General features: G+C 42.2%; 2 protein-coding genes across 2 annotated transcripts in view; one reads left to right on the top strand and one right to left on the bottom strand.

Moving 5' to 3' along the window:
• filip1l (filamin A interacting protein 1-like) overlaps positions 1-14,036 on the top strand; it is a 124,780-nt gene that overhangs the window by 75,145 nt on the left and 35,599 nt on the right. The gene's annotated exons all lie outside the window — the stretch shown is intronic.
• On the bottom strand, positions 7,460-9,204 carry LOC118223996. The gene has a single exon (XM_035411138.1). The coding sequence runs from the start codon at positions 9,083-9,085 to the stop codon at positions 7,658-7,660; it is 1,428 nt and encodes a 475-aa protein (XP_035267029.1). The 5' UTR covers positions 9,086-9,204; the 3' UTR covers positions 7,460-7,657.

The following is a 14,036-nucleotide window of genomic DNA, read 5'->3' as shown; positions in this document are numbered from 1 at the left end:
TAACCTGAAATATGTAGTTCAAGCTCAATGCATCCATCTAAAAGGTCAGTGTTGCATTTAGCCCCATGATACATTTGGCCTCGCTCTCCCCTACAGTGTAATTTTTTATATAGGCTAGGGCTGTAGTATTTAAACAATATTGCCATATTTCTGTGAGAAATAAAGTGTGGCAGTGTAGATTCTAGAATGTGCTGGGTTCAAGATTCCAGTCCTTGTCAGTTGTTGTAATGAAATGTTTGACATCCCCTGCCAACAGACCTGTTGCTGAGCTTTCCTTCCCCCATTATGGTAACGCGTAACAATATGCTTCATCAAACCTCACAATGTACTACAACATGTTGTACCAAAACAAACTTTAAACAAAAGAAATAAAAATGGACCAAATGTTTTATTATTTTAGTAGGCCTAATGCAATTTGACCATAATATGTTTCATGTTCTGTTAAAGGCAAAAACATGCTTTATTTTCGTGATGGACGAAAGTGATAATCTGTACTGGTCTATAAATGCATTTTATTGTTATTTGTTCCTACAGTGGCAACTGCCCACTGATTTTTTTAAAAACCTCATGTACATGTCACTGTTGCTGCACTTACACATGTTATTTCAGTTGTTTCATACATGAGATCAATTAATTTAATAAATTCATGTTTTTAAAAATACTGCTGCTTTTTCAGTTTTTCGTGATTATAAACAACTTTACCACAACTGCTCCATTACTTTAGCCAATAATTTCTCTGACAAACACTCAGCCTTAATTATATATATTGTTAGGCATATATTGTGTGATATATACCATGGGCGTTGCTAGATCCCTTTTACTGGGGCACGTGCCCCAGTATTGATCTGCTGTGCCCCAGTAAAATCTCATGTTCGCGTTTTAACAAGCTCCTATATTTGGCAGTGGATTAATTTAGATTGATAATAACGCAAAAAGATTGGATTTTTTTCTAATCCACAATGTCAAAGCAATGCAGTTTAACCCAAAATACAAGTACACCACGGCCTGCACATTACTGTCCGTGCACGGCAGTGTGCATGTTGTAGACATTCAAGAAAAAAATTGTGTGATTTGAGTAATGGGGGGCCTGTGCCAGAGTAGAGCTTTATGTTTAGCAATGCCCCTGATATATACCACACCATGGGGCAGTGTTAAAAAATGTTTTTATTGTATATAGGCTATACAGTAGGCAATAAACACGAAAAAAAAGAAAGAAAAAAAAAACCATAGCAATAGACAGGGAAACTGAAAAGTTGTACAAATCAATATGAATAATTAAAACATAAATTAAATTAAGGTATTGTACACTTTAAAATTCCTTACGTGGAGTGTGATACAATTTTGACTGTGCTTTAAACTCACATTTTGATATAATTTTCAAAGGAACTGAATACTCAAGATTGCTTAGAACCATCAATGAGAACATCTGTGTTGATTGGGTTTGCATCCTTCATGAAGCCGGGAATTTTGGAAACCCCACCACTTTAAATCACAGCAGCTGCTGAAATAACTGGATTGTGGAGCAAGGGTTTCTGAAACTAAAATCATTACCCATAAAACAACAAACTGCTAAAGATGGCATGTAAAAATGAAGAGCTCGAGTACTCATGCCCATCCCTAATAGGAACTGTCTGTAACATGTCTTTCATGTTAATCTTGCAGCAAATAATTATTTTGTGGGCTGTACTGCCATTGTATGGGCCATGTTTGGGTATTTATTAACTGGAAATGTAAAGCAAAGTGGTATTACAATGGAAATGTCAGACTGCTTTCCTTATTTGTCTTGATTGAGATGATTGGCACAAATGAATAGACTTGTGACTACAACTCATGGGAGATGGTATGCATAATACCATTCATTTAATTGCCCATGATGGTCAACCTCATGTTTAAATACTGTAGCCTCAACTTTAATTATATACATGGTTCATTGTTCTTCAAAGATTTCGTAGTCTCTGGCCAAAAACAAGAAGCAGACATATTCACAGTGGTTTAGGGTTTCATTTGGCACAGCCTTCGTGAGAGCTGTTCTCAGCAGAGCCAAATACACACACACACACACACACACACACATATATATATATACAGTATATATACAGTACTGTGCAAAAGTCTTAGGCACCTGTAAAAAAATGCTGTACAGTTAAGCTGCTTTCAAAAATAATGAAATGAAAGGTTATAAATATCGAAAAAATAATATAAAGAGCAAATGTAGAGTAAATGGTTAAAAACTAAATAAAATCAATGTTTGGTGTGGCCACCCTTCACCTTTAAAACTATGTCAATTCTCTTGGGTACACTGTCCTGCAGTTTTATAAGAAAATCGGCTGGTAGGTTGTTCCAAGCATTTTGGAGAACTTGCCACATTTTTCTGCAGACTTTTGACTGTTTCGATTGCTTCTGGCTCTCCAGGTAATCCCAGAGACCCTTGATCAAGTCTTTATCTGAAAAGTAGTCTATTTCTTAAAATATTACTTTAACAAAATACAAAAATGTATCTGTAAAATTTCATTTTTTGGAAAATTCATGTTTGGAAATCTCAAATTTGCTCTTTTCTACTGACACACTAATGCAGAAAACAAAAAATAAACATCTAAGACCAAATATATACTATATATTATATGTAAAAATCTAGACTTTTGCACAGTACTGTATATATACATATACAGTACTGTGATATGGGGGCGGTGTAGCGAAGGCAAAAAAATTTAAGACTTTGAAAACAGAAAAACATCTTGTGACTTCTTAAAGGTTTTTTTTTAAATATCTAAATCTATTTATATCTATAAATGCATTAACTGAAGAGTATAAAGATGGCCTAACTTATCTTATAAGGCTGGTAATGTCACAAAGCTTAACATGTAATTAATTAAATGTAACTGGACAGGAGAAAATAGTAAACCCACACGGGCACTTCATAAGTCCTGTGAAAACCCTTCACATGGTGAAATTTTGACATATTGATTTTTTTATATTTATATAAACTAGGAACACTCCCCTACCTATTCATATATTTTTGAATGATGTTGATATCTCTCTCAGATCCAGAGTTATGAGCTTTTTAATTCTTCTTGTGTCTAAAAGTAAAAAGTGAGAAAAATGGCTTTAAAGATTCTGTTCTGTTATATTCTAATTCTACTGAGGAGCATGAGACAAAAATTTCCTAACTAACTTAGATGCTTGATTAATTTATTTTTTATTAGCTAGTGTTATCTGTATTAATTTCTGGACACTGTAGCAGCTTGTGAGACTGCTCCTCTTGTTATGATCATAATCTTCATTAGAATGCAGCCCTCTTTGTCAGCTGTAGCAACTGTAGCCTAACTCTCAATTTTGCTAGCTCACTACATTCACAAAACCTTAAAAATAAACACTTTCCCTCTCGTTTTCATGGAAAAAAATCACCTTGTTGTAGTATGGAAATGGAAGTAGTTGAATCACTCAAACATTTTAAATGCCCTAAAAAAAATTGCACTGTTTTGGCGATTATCCTAAAATTTGCGGCCGCGACATCCGACGGGTTTCTCCAGGCCACCATTTTAATCAGATGTATTGTACCATTATAACAGCAGCTCTAAATAAAAAGGGTAGGTACATATGTAGCTCAACTGAAACAGGCTCCGCTTCGGCTCAAACAAACACTGTTTATTTTCAGATAACGTTACATATTTATCACATTTATTTTTTACTTGCCCAATCAGACAACTGCATGAGGCATTCCACTTGCCCGAACAGAGTTTACTGGTACTGGGGAAGCTGGCAAGCGTTAATGTCGAGCCCGGAGAAACTGTTAGGCTACTTGCTGCTTGCTAATCCCCCCCTGTGTTAATCATGGCTAGCCGGCGTTAGCCTTCCTGACTGCTCTCAACATCATTCTGATTCTCCTTTCTCTTCCTCTTCAAATATTGTCGGATGTCCATCTGGAAAATTTAACTGACATAGCCTATTAGGCTATAGGATCTGCCAGTTGTCATCACCGAATAATAGTTAACGCCAGTGCTTGAGATGGGCAGGAGCTGTCGGGACTTGTATATGAGAATACCGACACTTCTTTTGATTACCAACATTAATTTATTTTAAACAGTATGTATTTTGAGGAGTAGGTACCGGCACTTATTTCGGTCCAATTCAAACACTGGTTAACACTATGGTATTTTTGTAATAGTTAAAGCGTCGCAACCTACCTTTTCATTGTCTTTCGCTTGCTGAAGAAACAAAGGTGCCGCTTTGACAGATGGCACAACCTTCGCGCGCTGCAAGTCTTCCGACCATCTCAGAAAGGAGCGAGAAAGGAGCAAGCACGGAGCTCGCGGCCTAGGCTCTTATTGAAAATAAATGTGGATGCGACAGTATGGTATTGAAAGCGCATTGAAGCAGAAATATTTAGAAAGTTTAACATTTTTAATTTAAGAATTTAATATATATATATATATATATATATATATATTTTTTTTTATTTTTATTTTTTATTTTTTTTTAAATTTTATTATTTTTTAAAATGTATGGTGTGGACGTTGTATATTCTACAGGAAGTACTTGTTGCACAACCACCAGCAGGTGGCAAATGGGATCACTCAAATTAAGTATTTAAAAAAAAAACAGTTAGGGTCACACAGAGTTTTTATGAGCAGCGTAGGATGGTACATGAAGCTGAAAGTTATGGTAACTAAATTATATTGCCATGTTTGTGATCGCATATATTCTTTACCTAAGTTAAGGAAGTTTAGAAAGGTATCATTAGATTTAAGCAATTAGATCTTTTTTGTTACTGTAGTAGCCTATCTACTGTAGTTATGATATCCAATTTCTGGTAGCTAGATTGTTGCGGCTGATTTTCATAGCCTACAGTAATTTTGGACTTTTGGGATGCAGTGCAGTGTTTTACACATTCTCTTATGGTTCATTCATTTTTTATCTTCTGTTTTTATGCTTGATAAAGTTATTATTGTTTGTGATTTTAATATCCATGTGGACGATGCCACAAACAGTTTCGCTGGTGAGTTCTTAAGCGTTACTGAGTCTTTTAATTTTATTCAACATGTGTCTGGTTCCACGCATAATAGAGGCCATACTCTTGATTTGGTCTTTACTCTAGGGCTGAATATTAATGCCCTCTGTATCGAGGATATTTATGTATCTGACCACAAATGTATTACGTTTGATTTGACGTTGAACGTAGATTTTCAACCTGGCAAAGGTGTCATTCGCTCACGTGTCCTTAATAGTCGCTCTTCGGATAAGTTTTCAGTGGCTTGTGATAATATAAATATGAATAATGATGAGGCGCGCCAGGCTCTTACAAATGGTTTAGTGGAGTCTTTTAATGAGCGCTGCCGGTCTGCACTAGATGCTGTTGCCCCTCTGAAAACCAGATTGGTTACCACTGTCAAATCATCCCCTTGGATGAATGACAATATTCGCTGTTTTAAGCGCGAATGTAGGAAAGGGGAGCGTTAGTGGAAATCTTCAAAATTACAAGTGCACTATCTATATTTGAAGGAACTCCGTTCTTTTAATCTTAAAGTTATAGAGGTGAGGGATGCTTACTTCTATCAGATAATCTCTTTGACACCATCAATAAGATCGTGAACCCTGTTCCTCCGGTGATACCTGTCTTTTCAAACACCGATTGTGAAAACTTCCTTTCCTTTTTTGTGGATAAGATTAAAGATATAAGGACTATGATTGTTCCTTCCCCTGTCCCCCTAATTAACTGCCCTGCCAGGCCAATAATTCTCGATCACTTCTCACCCATCTGTCTCCAGGACCTTACTGATGTGGTCTACCAAATGCGGCCATCATCTAGTCCATTAGATATCATTCCTACGTCGCTGTTCAAAGATGTTTTGGGGTCGATTGGTCCGAGTATAGTCGCTATTATAAATAGCTCTCTCACATCAGGTTGTGTCCCCAATTATTTTAAACAGGCAATTATTCAGCCTCTCCTTAAAAAGTTCAATCTTGATCCGTCACTGCCCAACAATTTTAGGCCAATCCCTAATCTGCCCTTTATCTCCAAAATTCTGGAGAAAGTGGTTACTAAACAACTTACGAATGTAGGCTCTCGAAACTACACCAAGGAGGGAAATAGTTCGGAGTGAAGGTTTATGCAGAATGTCTTCCTCTGTTGCTGTTGGAAAAAGGTTATTCTTTAAGCAGCCTGTGAATACTGTATCTATGTTTTACTATCCCCGCTGATCTTACTCGTTATATCTGACTCCATATTAATTAATAAGTTATGTTCCAAATTAGAATTTAGGCTTGATTTAGAATGGACCTCAGTTCGTCTGAAGTTCTACACCGAGGGTCAACGCAGTTTCACCCGGTACGCACCGCGGATACGCCCGTAACGACAATTTAACTAGCTGTTTGCAGACGACACAGCGGTTGTGAGATTTCCCTCATGGGGAGTATAACCTAATTAAGGTTCAGGGACTCCGAAAGGGCCAATATTGGTCATCCCAGGATCAACTTGGTTCTGCTGACGGTCCCGCCTTAACTGAAAACTTGGTGATCAAACAAGTCCAACGGGCAGTTCCCTAGTCATAATTGGGGGAAACCGACTTAGAGGGCTTTTACAAGAACGAAACATTGACCAAGACCACACAAATCAAGTCATTAACAGTTTTAATGTCAGGTAGGTTATACACTTAAAATAATCAATTTGTCGTTTCAGAATTTAGAAAATAGTAAAACAATAAAAGTACATCATATCAAAGATAAAGATGAGCATACCTGACAGCAGTCTACACACAGAAAGAGTCTTGTGTGGGAAGTCTGATTGCAGATTCCCAGAGGGCCCTGTTCCTCTCCTATAAGAACCCAGCGCAGGCAGGTGGATGTCGCCACAAAAGGCTCATAAAACCATAAATTTACTTGGAGGGGGGAAGATTGGAATTTGGTTCAGACAGGATCAGACAGATGGATTTACCAGGAGGAGTGTCCAAAAAATACAGTTGACTTCCAAATTTATTAAAATAGATTTTCTCTAGGTTTGCTGGTTTTAAAACCTAAACCAGAGCATCACTCGCACAGAGACCATAAAAACCATACCAAATATGAATATTTGTTCTCGTGATTGTCATGAAAACTCTGAAAAACATGAAATAACTGTACAATCTTAACCAACTGTCAACTCTCAATGTCTTTCCACAGTGTATCAAGATTGCATAGTGTAGTGTATCAATGTATTCGACCCAAATCTGGATTTATTTCCTAACCAAAAGTGTGCGTGAGTAAATTTCTCTCCTTATGAAGGTTGGGAGACAAGTTACCCAGTGACACCAGGTGAGGGCACTGTGGCTGTCCCTCAACTGTCCTGAGCAATTTGCCCCATTTTCGCCATGTGATTTTATTACTTGCCATCTGAAACCTCCAGGATGTTGGGATAATTTTAGAATTGCTTGACCATAGAAAAGAGGTGTCACCTGTTAACTGTCGCAAAACCAGATGCCAAGGTCTTACGGGTCACTCTGTCCCGACAATATCAGACTCTGCACCTGGCGAATTGCTTTACGACAGTCAGAGAGGAAATTCCACTCTATGCCTGTTCCCGTGGGCCTTACAGATTCCCCTCTCTGGCCCCGTGGGACAAACAGAACGCTGTCCCAGGGGTCACTGAAAATGCCCAACTTTGACAGCAGTCCAGGTCCGGTGTTTATGGTCTCAAGCCCGGTCTCGCTGGCAACTGGAGGGGGCTGAGAACCAAAGCAGCATGAGTGGAGGTGCGCAGAGAGTGTATTAGGTGTCGAAAATAACAGCATTGAACCAGGGTGATGGTAAAGATGACTGCGCTAGCGATGACGCACCCTCGGAACACCCAATCCCACCAGGTGTACGCGTCCTGGGCGGACCGGGTAGAGGAGCTGGCCAGGATCTCCGCTGTTCTTTTGGCCAGATTCACCTCCACCTGAGCCTGGTTGATGTGGTAATTGGTGTCACGGATGATCTGTTCTACCAAACTCATTAGGTCAGTCAGGGCCCGCGTTCCTTGTTCGTAGAATGTGTCCTCCCACCACGGGGAGACGTCTACCTCCAGTGGAACTCGGCCTAGAATGTTGATCTGACCCATGGCCAAATCTTCCGTCACTTCCAAGCAGAAAGTGTGGTTTGCTGGACAGGTCAGACCTCCATACGAGAAAGAGTTCATCTCGCTGATGACGCACCATTGTGTGTGGGAAACCTGGATAGCGTCAGCGTGGCCATGCAAAGACTGCACACTAATGAATTTGGTATCATTGGGAGAAAAAGGTTGCAAGGTGTTACAGGTACAGATGATATAGCTAGAGGTTTCATGACAACACATGCGAGTGGTGAATATGGTCTCTGTGCCCCTCATAGTGATATACCCGGTAAGGTGATCTAATTTTAGAATCTGATTCTTCACTACTACGCCGATAGAGCGTATGGTAGTGGAATTTGGGTACACCTGTTCTGGGTGAATTAAAGGAAAAGAAACAAAGAACCCAATACATCCCACACATTCAGTCCCTGTGTACATCATAAAAGTTGTCAATAATTCGGCATGCTTTATGTCTTTCATTTTTTCTGACACAATCCACCTGTGCAGGTCTAAAGTTTCTATCAAATCATTTAGAACATGCCTCGGGGGTTTGCGCAGACGAAGGTCTAAAATCTCTTGTCTGGCAGCAGTAAACAGATCCTGAGCATATGTTCTGCAGACTAAGGCACGCTCGATGGTACGGGTCTGATTGAATAATGAATGGCTGATGGCAAGAAGCGCCTGCGCTTCGGACCTTACAGCCTTAATGATATTCTCATTGCTATTAGTGAGGTGTTGGAAACCAGTGGCCACTTGATTTGCCAACCATGCTGAGTATTGAGATTGTTTGGTTATTTTATAGGTGTTTGCAATAGAGTTACCTGAACCGAAAAGACCTGTAACATCTCCGAACAAGTCTCGCTTAGAGCGTACGGGTGGAATTTGAACGGCAAGTCTGCCTTTATAATCAGAAACTAAATCATCGAGCCGTGCCTGCAGCCATGCATATGTTTTGTCCTTTATGTCACAATGGGTTACATAAGCTGACAGGATGTTCGAGATATTGTAACTAACATGCGCCATTACAAGATTCACGTCATGTAATAAGGTTTTGTTTACATTTCCCTTAATGAGACCACCAGGAGGGAGAGGGTAGGTCTTAGGACACTGCGTGGGCTTGTGATATCCGCAGGTGGTTAAATTAAAACAATGATGCCAAGTCCAAGTGCAGTTCTGGGGACTGGTGTAAGTCTCCAGACTAGCCTCGCATCGCCCCACGCAGTATGTCCCCTCCTTCCGGCTGGTCCAGATGAAGGCTTTAAGTCCACTGCGGTCGTTAATAGAGGAGGAGGTTACATTGAAAATTAACTCTGTGTATCCTATGTGTGTTTGATTATGTGGCTCGGTATAGGTGCATCGATAGGTGCTCGGCTCTAGATCCATCGTGCGGTAGCACTTTTTTGGATCTAAGCCATGGTTATTTTCATAATGTAGCAGATGTAAGCTGCCAATGTCAGTGCCTGGGTACTCTTTAAGCTTGTACCAGGCTGTGGTGTTGGGTTGTGTGAATTTTATGGGCTGCAAAAGTGTGTAGCCAGTTACTGTCCTAGATGGGAGATGGGTGGAACCTGACCTACAGCAAATTTTTGCGGCACAATTTGGTTCCGGTGCTATCCCGGGAGGCCATGTAACTGGTTCCCTTGGCGGTATGGTGATATGAGGTGTGGATGGCCCCTTAAAATATCTCCACACCCATCTCCCACATTTCAGATGGTAGTTCAGGAGGATACGCTGCCCCAGCTTCACACATGAGTTCCCTGACACCCTCCTGGTATCCGGCACCCATGGGATTGCTGCAGCAAGCCTAGAATGGGAAAGACACAAAGGAAACCCGGTTAATTCTCTTCAGCACCTTTGAACAATTTACATTGGGACATGTGGTACCACTTTAGCTTCCCCCGGATGGTCACGGCTATACAGCTGTTGCAGACAGCTTTCACTTCATATGGCCCATGCCATCGGGGAGCAAAAGCGTCTTGCTTCACAAAGACTCGTACCATGATCATGTCCCCCTCTGTAAATTTAGTTTCAGAGGTGGGGTTAAACTGACGCTCATTCTGCAGGTCAGACTGCTGCTGTCTCAGCGCAGCCTGAGCATGTAGCATCTTGAGCCGCTCCTGCAGTTGAGCCAGCACCACCTGCTGTTTTATCCGCACCAACGGCCCCAGGTCGGCAGGGGAAATTGCTGGGTCAATGGGCAGTTTCATCACCCTCCCGGTCATAAGCTCATATGGGCTAATGCCTGTAGCTTTGGAGGGTGTAGCCCTTAAGACGGTCAGAACGGTGGGCAGAGCCTCAATCCACCCATTCTGGTGCTGTGCCATTTGTTTGGCAATGCCCTCTTTAATTGTGCGGTTCACCCGCTCAACCATTCCGGAGCTCTGAGGTCTGTAAGGGATATGCAGTTTTTGCTTTATATTCAACATCTTGCACATGTCTTTAGTCACCTGGCCCGTGAAATGAGTCCCCTGATCAGATTCAATTTGCATCGGCGCTCCCCAGAGGGGGATAATCTGGTTCGCCAGCACTCGTGCCACAGTATTCGCGGTGTTATTACGTGTGGGGATTGCTTCAACCCATTTGGAGAATTTATCAATGATCACGAGGCAATAGCGATACCCCCCCTTGGCACTGGGAAGCGGACCAATGAAATCTAACTGGAGGGATTCCCATGGCCCTTTTGGAGGGTCTGGCCGCCGCAGGTTCATGCGACCACGCTTACCCTGGTTGACAGTGGCACACACAAGACATGAATCACACCATTGCTTAACATCCAAAGACATCTGCGGCCACCAGAAGTACCGCTTTATCAATTTGATTGTTTTATCAGCTGCCACATGTGCATATTCATGGTACATTGCGATGATTGGGTTTTGAAGACTAGCAGGAACGACATATCTACCATCCCGTAGCACTATGCCCTCTTCGACTGTCACCAGCTGGTCCTGCTTTAAGTGTGGTATGAGTTCACCCCCCTCCTCCCACAACTCCTGCTGATATTGCTTGAGGTCAAAGGGAGTAACCTGAATCGCACTCACAGCAGGGCCCAATGAAGTCTCCTGCTGCCAGTCATCACCGCATGAAGCAGCTAATTTAGCTAGGTGATCAGCAATGCTGTTATTTTTTTCATGCACATCTGGATTTTTTGTAATGTGCGCTCGCACTTTAATTACTGAAAGGGGAGCTTTGCGGTCCTGAGTCGCTTGCCATATCGCAGTAACAATATTAAAATGTTTTATCGGCGCTCCGGCAGCCGTGAGAAACTTGCGCAGTTGCCACTGAGCCATGAAATCATGCACCACCCCGAACGCATAGCGGCTATCAGTATATACGCATAACGATTCGGGGTGGGCTTTAATGGCTTCTAGCAACGCGACAAGCTCAGCTTCCTGTGCTGACATCCTAGGAGACAACTTAAATAACAACTGTTGGCTATTTTTAGAGTTGTCCTGAGGGACCCAGACCGCACATCCCGTATGAAATCGGCCCTCACTCCAGAACCGCGAGCCATCAATATACGCTCGGGTCTGACCAGGCAGTTCTACCTCACCGACCGGGCTTTGCACCTCTGGTCTCGGTTCACAGATGTGCGGCTGACCTTCTATGTCCCCAAGCAGATGCGGTAGGATTCGGTTGTTTTCTACCGTGATCTCACGCGCTTGAATATCAGTTAGCCATCTTGCTAACCTGTGAGATGATACGCCTTTGATTTGGCCCTGCATCAGCATTCGAACCGGCGTGTGCATTGTGTGCACAACAACAGGTTGAAACCCCACAATAGGTTCTGTTGTTGTTAACATCCAATGAACTGCAAGGACGTGCTGCGTACATGGGTCAAATCCCTGCTCGACTGGAGATTTTTTGCGACTGTAGTATGCAATTGGACAACCCCCCATGCTCTTGAGCTAACACGCCACTAAGTGTATTTGCGTGCGCGTCCACCTGAATATGAAATGGTTTAGACGGATTAGGCAAACCTAATGCCGGAGCCACGCACAAACGCTGTTTCAAAGCTGTAAATGCAGCATCGTGCTCCTCAGTCCATTCAAGCACATCGGATGGCTTAGATTTCCCTTTTAACAGGCTGTACAACGGGGCCGCAGTTTCAGCAAAATCCGGGATGAAATCACGTAGATAATTAGCTATTCCCAACACTTTTTGTAACGCATTTAAAGTGTAGGGTCGGGGTAGTTCCGCAATACTTTTACGCCTGTCCTCCGTCAAAGCACGGTGATTTTGACTAAGGGTGTAGCCTAAATAGTGGACTTCTTTTTGCGCAAGTTGCGCCTTCTCTTTATTAAGCTTAAATCCTGCCTTCCCCAGGGTCTGTACTACTGTGTCCACTACTTGGAGGTGATCCTTGAGTGATCCCCCCGTCGCCACTAGGATGTCATCCACATAGTGGATGACATCACCCGTTGCCAGCAGCGGTCCCAAAACATCAGCTACTGCTCTATGGAAAATGGCTGGACTATTGTGGTATCCCTGTGGCATTCTTTCCCAGGTGTACTGAATCTGATTAACAGTAAATGCCAATTTCCACTGATCCCTTCGCTTAACCTTAAGGGACCAAAAGCCATTTTTGATGTCCAGAACAGTAAACCAACACGCATCGGTTGATATCTGAGTCAAGATAGTAGATGGGTTTGCCACAATAGCTGTGGCCCTGGGCAGTACATGATTGAGACGCTGATAATCAATACAGAGACGCCATTTACCATTTGGCTTTGGCACCGGTAGACAGGGAGAGTTAGCGGTTGAGCTGCACCGCCGAACAATACCTCTCATTTCGAGTTGTTTAACTATTTCATGTACCGCGGCCTCTGCCTCTGGTTTAATGCGGTATTGCTTTTGGGGGGGAGGTGGATCCCCCTCAATACCAACTTCAAAGTCCACAAGGCCACAATCATGTTCATGATTGGCCCAAACATCACTATGTTTGCTAATCAATTGCTGGATGGGATCTGCAGTGGATATAGACATAATGCGGTTTCCCGGAGGGCGCTGTTTTGCAGCCCTTTCAGTTCTTATTTCAATTTGTTTTTCAAGACAATGAATCACAAATCCGTATTTCCGCATTATCTCCATGCCCAGTATAGTCCCTTCTCCAAACCAGTAATTCGCATTCGCAGAGCGTTACTCTGGATTGCCCAGTTCTGTTTGTCAAATGCAAAGGATTCTACCTCTGCTCGCAGTTTTCTTAACTCATCTGAGCGCGATCTTTCCAACTCTCTAGTGCTAGTCACAGCTCTCACATTTGCAGATAACGCAACTAGATCGTTTCGGCGCAACAGGTAAACAAGTACAGCAGGAAGTTTTCGATATTGGGATCTAAGTTGCAGCTGCCGACCCTCTGTCTGGTACCAACGAAGTATTTCAGCGTTGCCCCAATTCAGGCTAACTCCTCTATCACGCACCCGAACGATGGCATTTTTAAAACACACGCCAAACATCTCCATGACCTCCTGGTCTACACTGCCGCTATCGAATCCCTCACACTCCATGGTACAGTTAAAATTATTAAATCACCACCGGATTTCTACGTCTCCGGTCTATTAATTGGGTATGTCGACCCGTTCTACAAATGTGTCTGTATGGTGTTTTATCTTTCCCTCAACACTTTCTAAAAAGTAGTAAAGACTGTACTTACCACCACAGCTGGAAGTAGAACAGAACGACAGCGACGCCAAACCTCATATCAATGTACAGTAGGACAGGAAGTTGTCGTCTTACGAAAGTGGTCACGCAGGCAAAAACCACAGACAGCAATCAGATCACGTCGGGGTCACCAAAATGTAGGCTCTCGAAACTACACCAAGGAGGGAAATAGTTCGGAGTGAAGGTTTATGCAGAATGTCTTCCTCTGTTGCTGTTGGAAAAAGGTTATTCTTTAAGCAGCCTGTGAATACTGTATCTATGTTTTACTATCCCCGCTGATCTTACTCGTTATATCTGACTCCATATTAATTAATAA

This window comes from Anguilla anguilla, chromosome 3, assembly GCF_013347855.1.
Source record: "Anguilla anguilla isolate fAngAng1 chromosome 3, fAngAng1.pri, whole genome shotgun sequence".
Lineage (NCBI taxonomy): Eukaryota > Metazoa > Chordata > Actinopteri > Anguilliformes > Anguillidae > Anguilla > Anguilla anguilla.
This window is presented reverse-complemented; position numbering and strand designations above follow the sequence as displayed.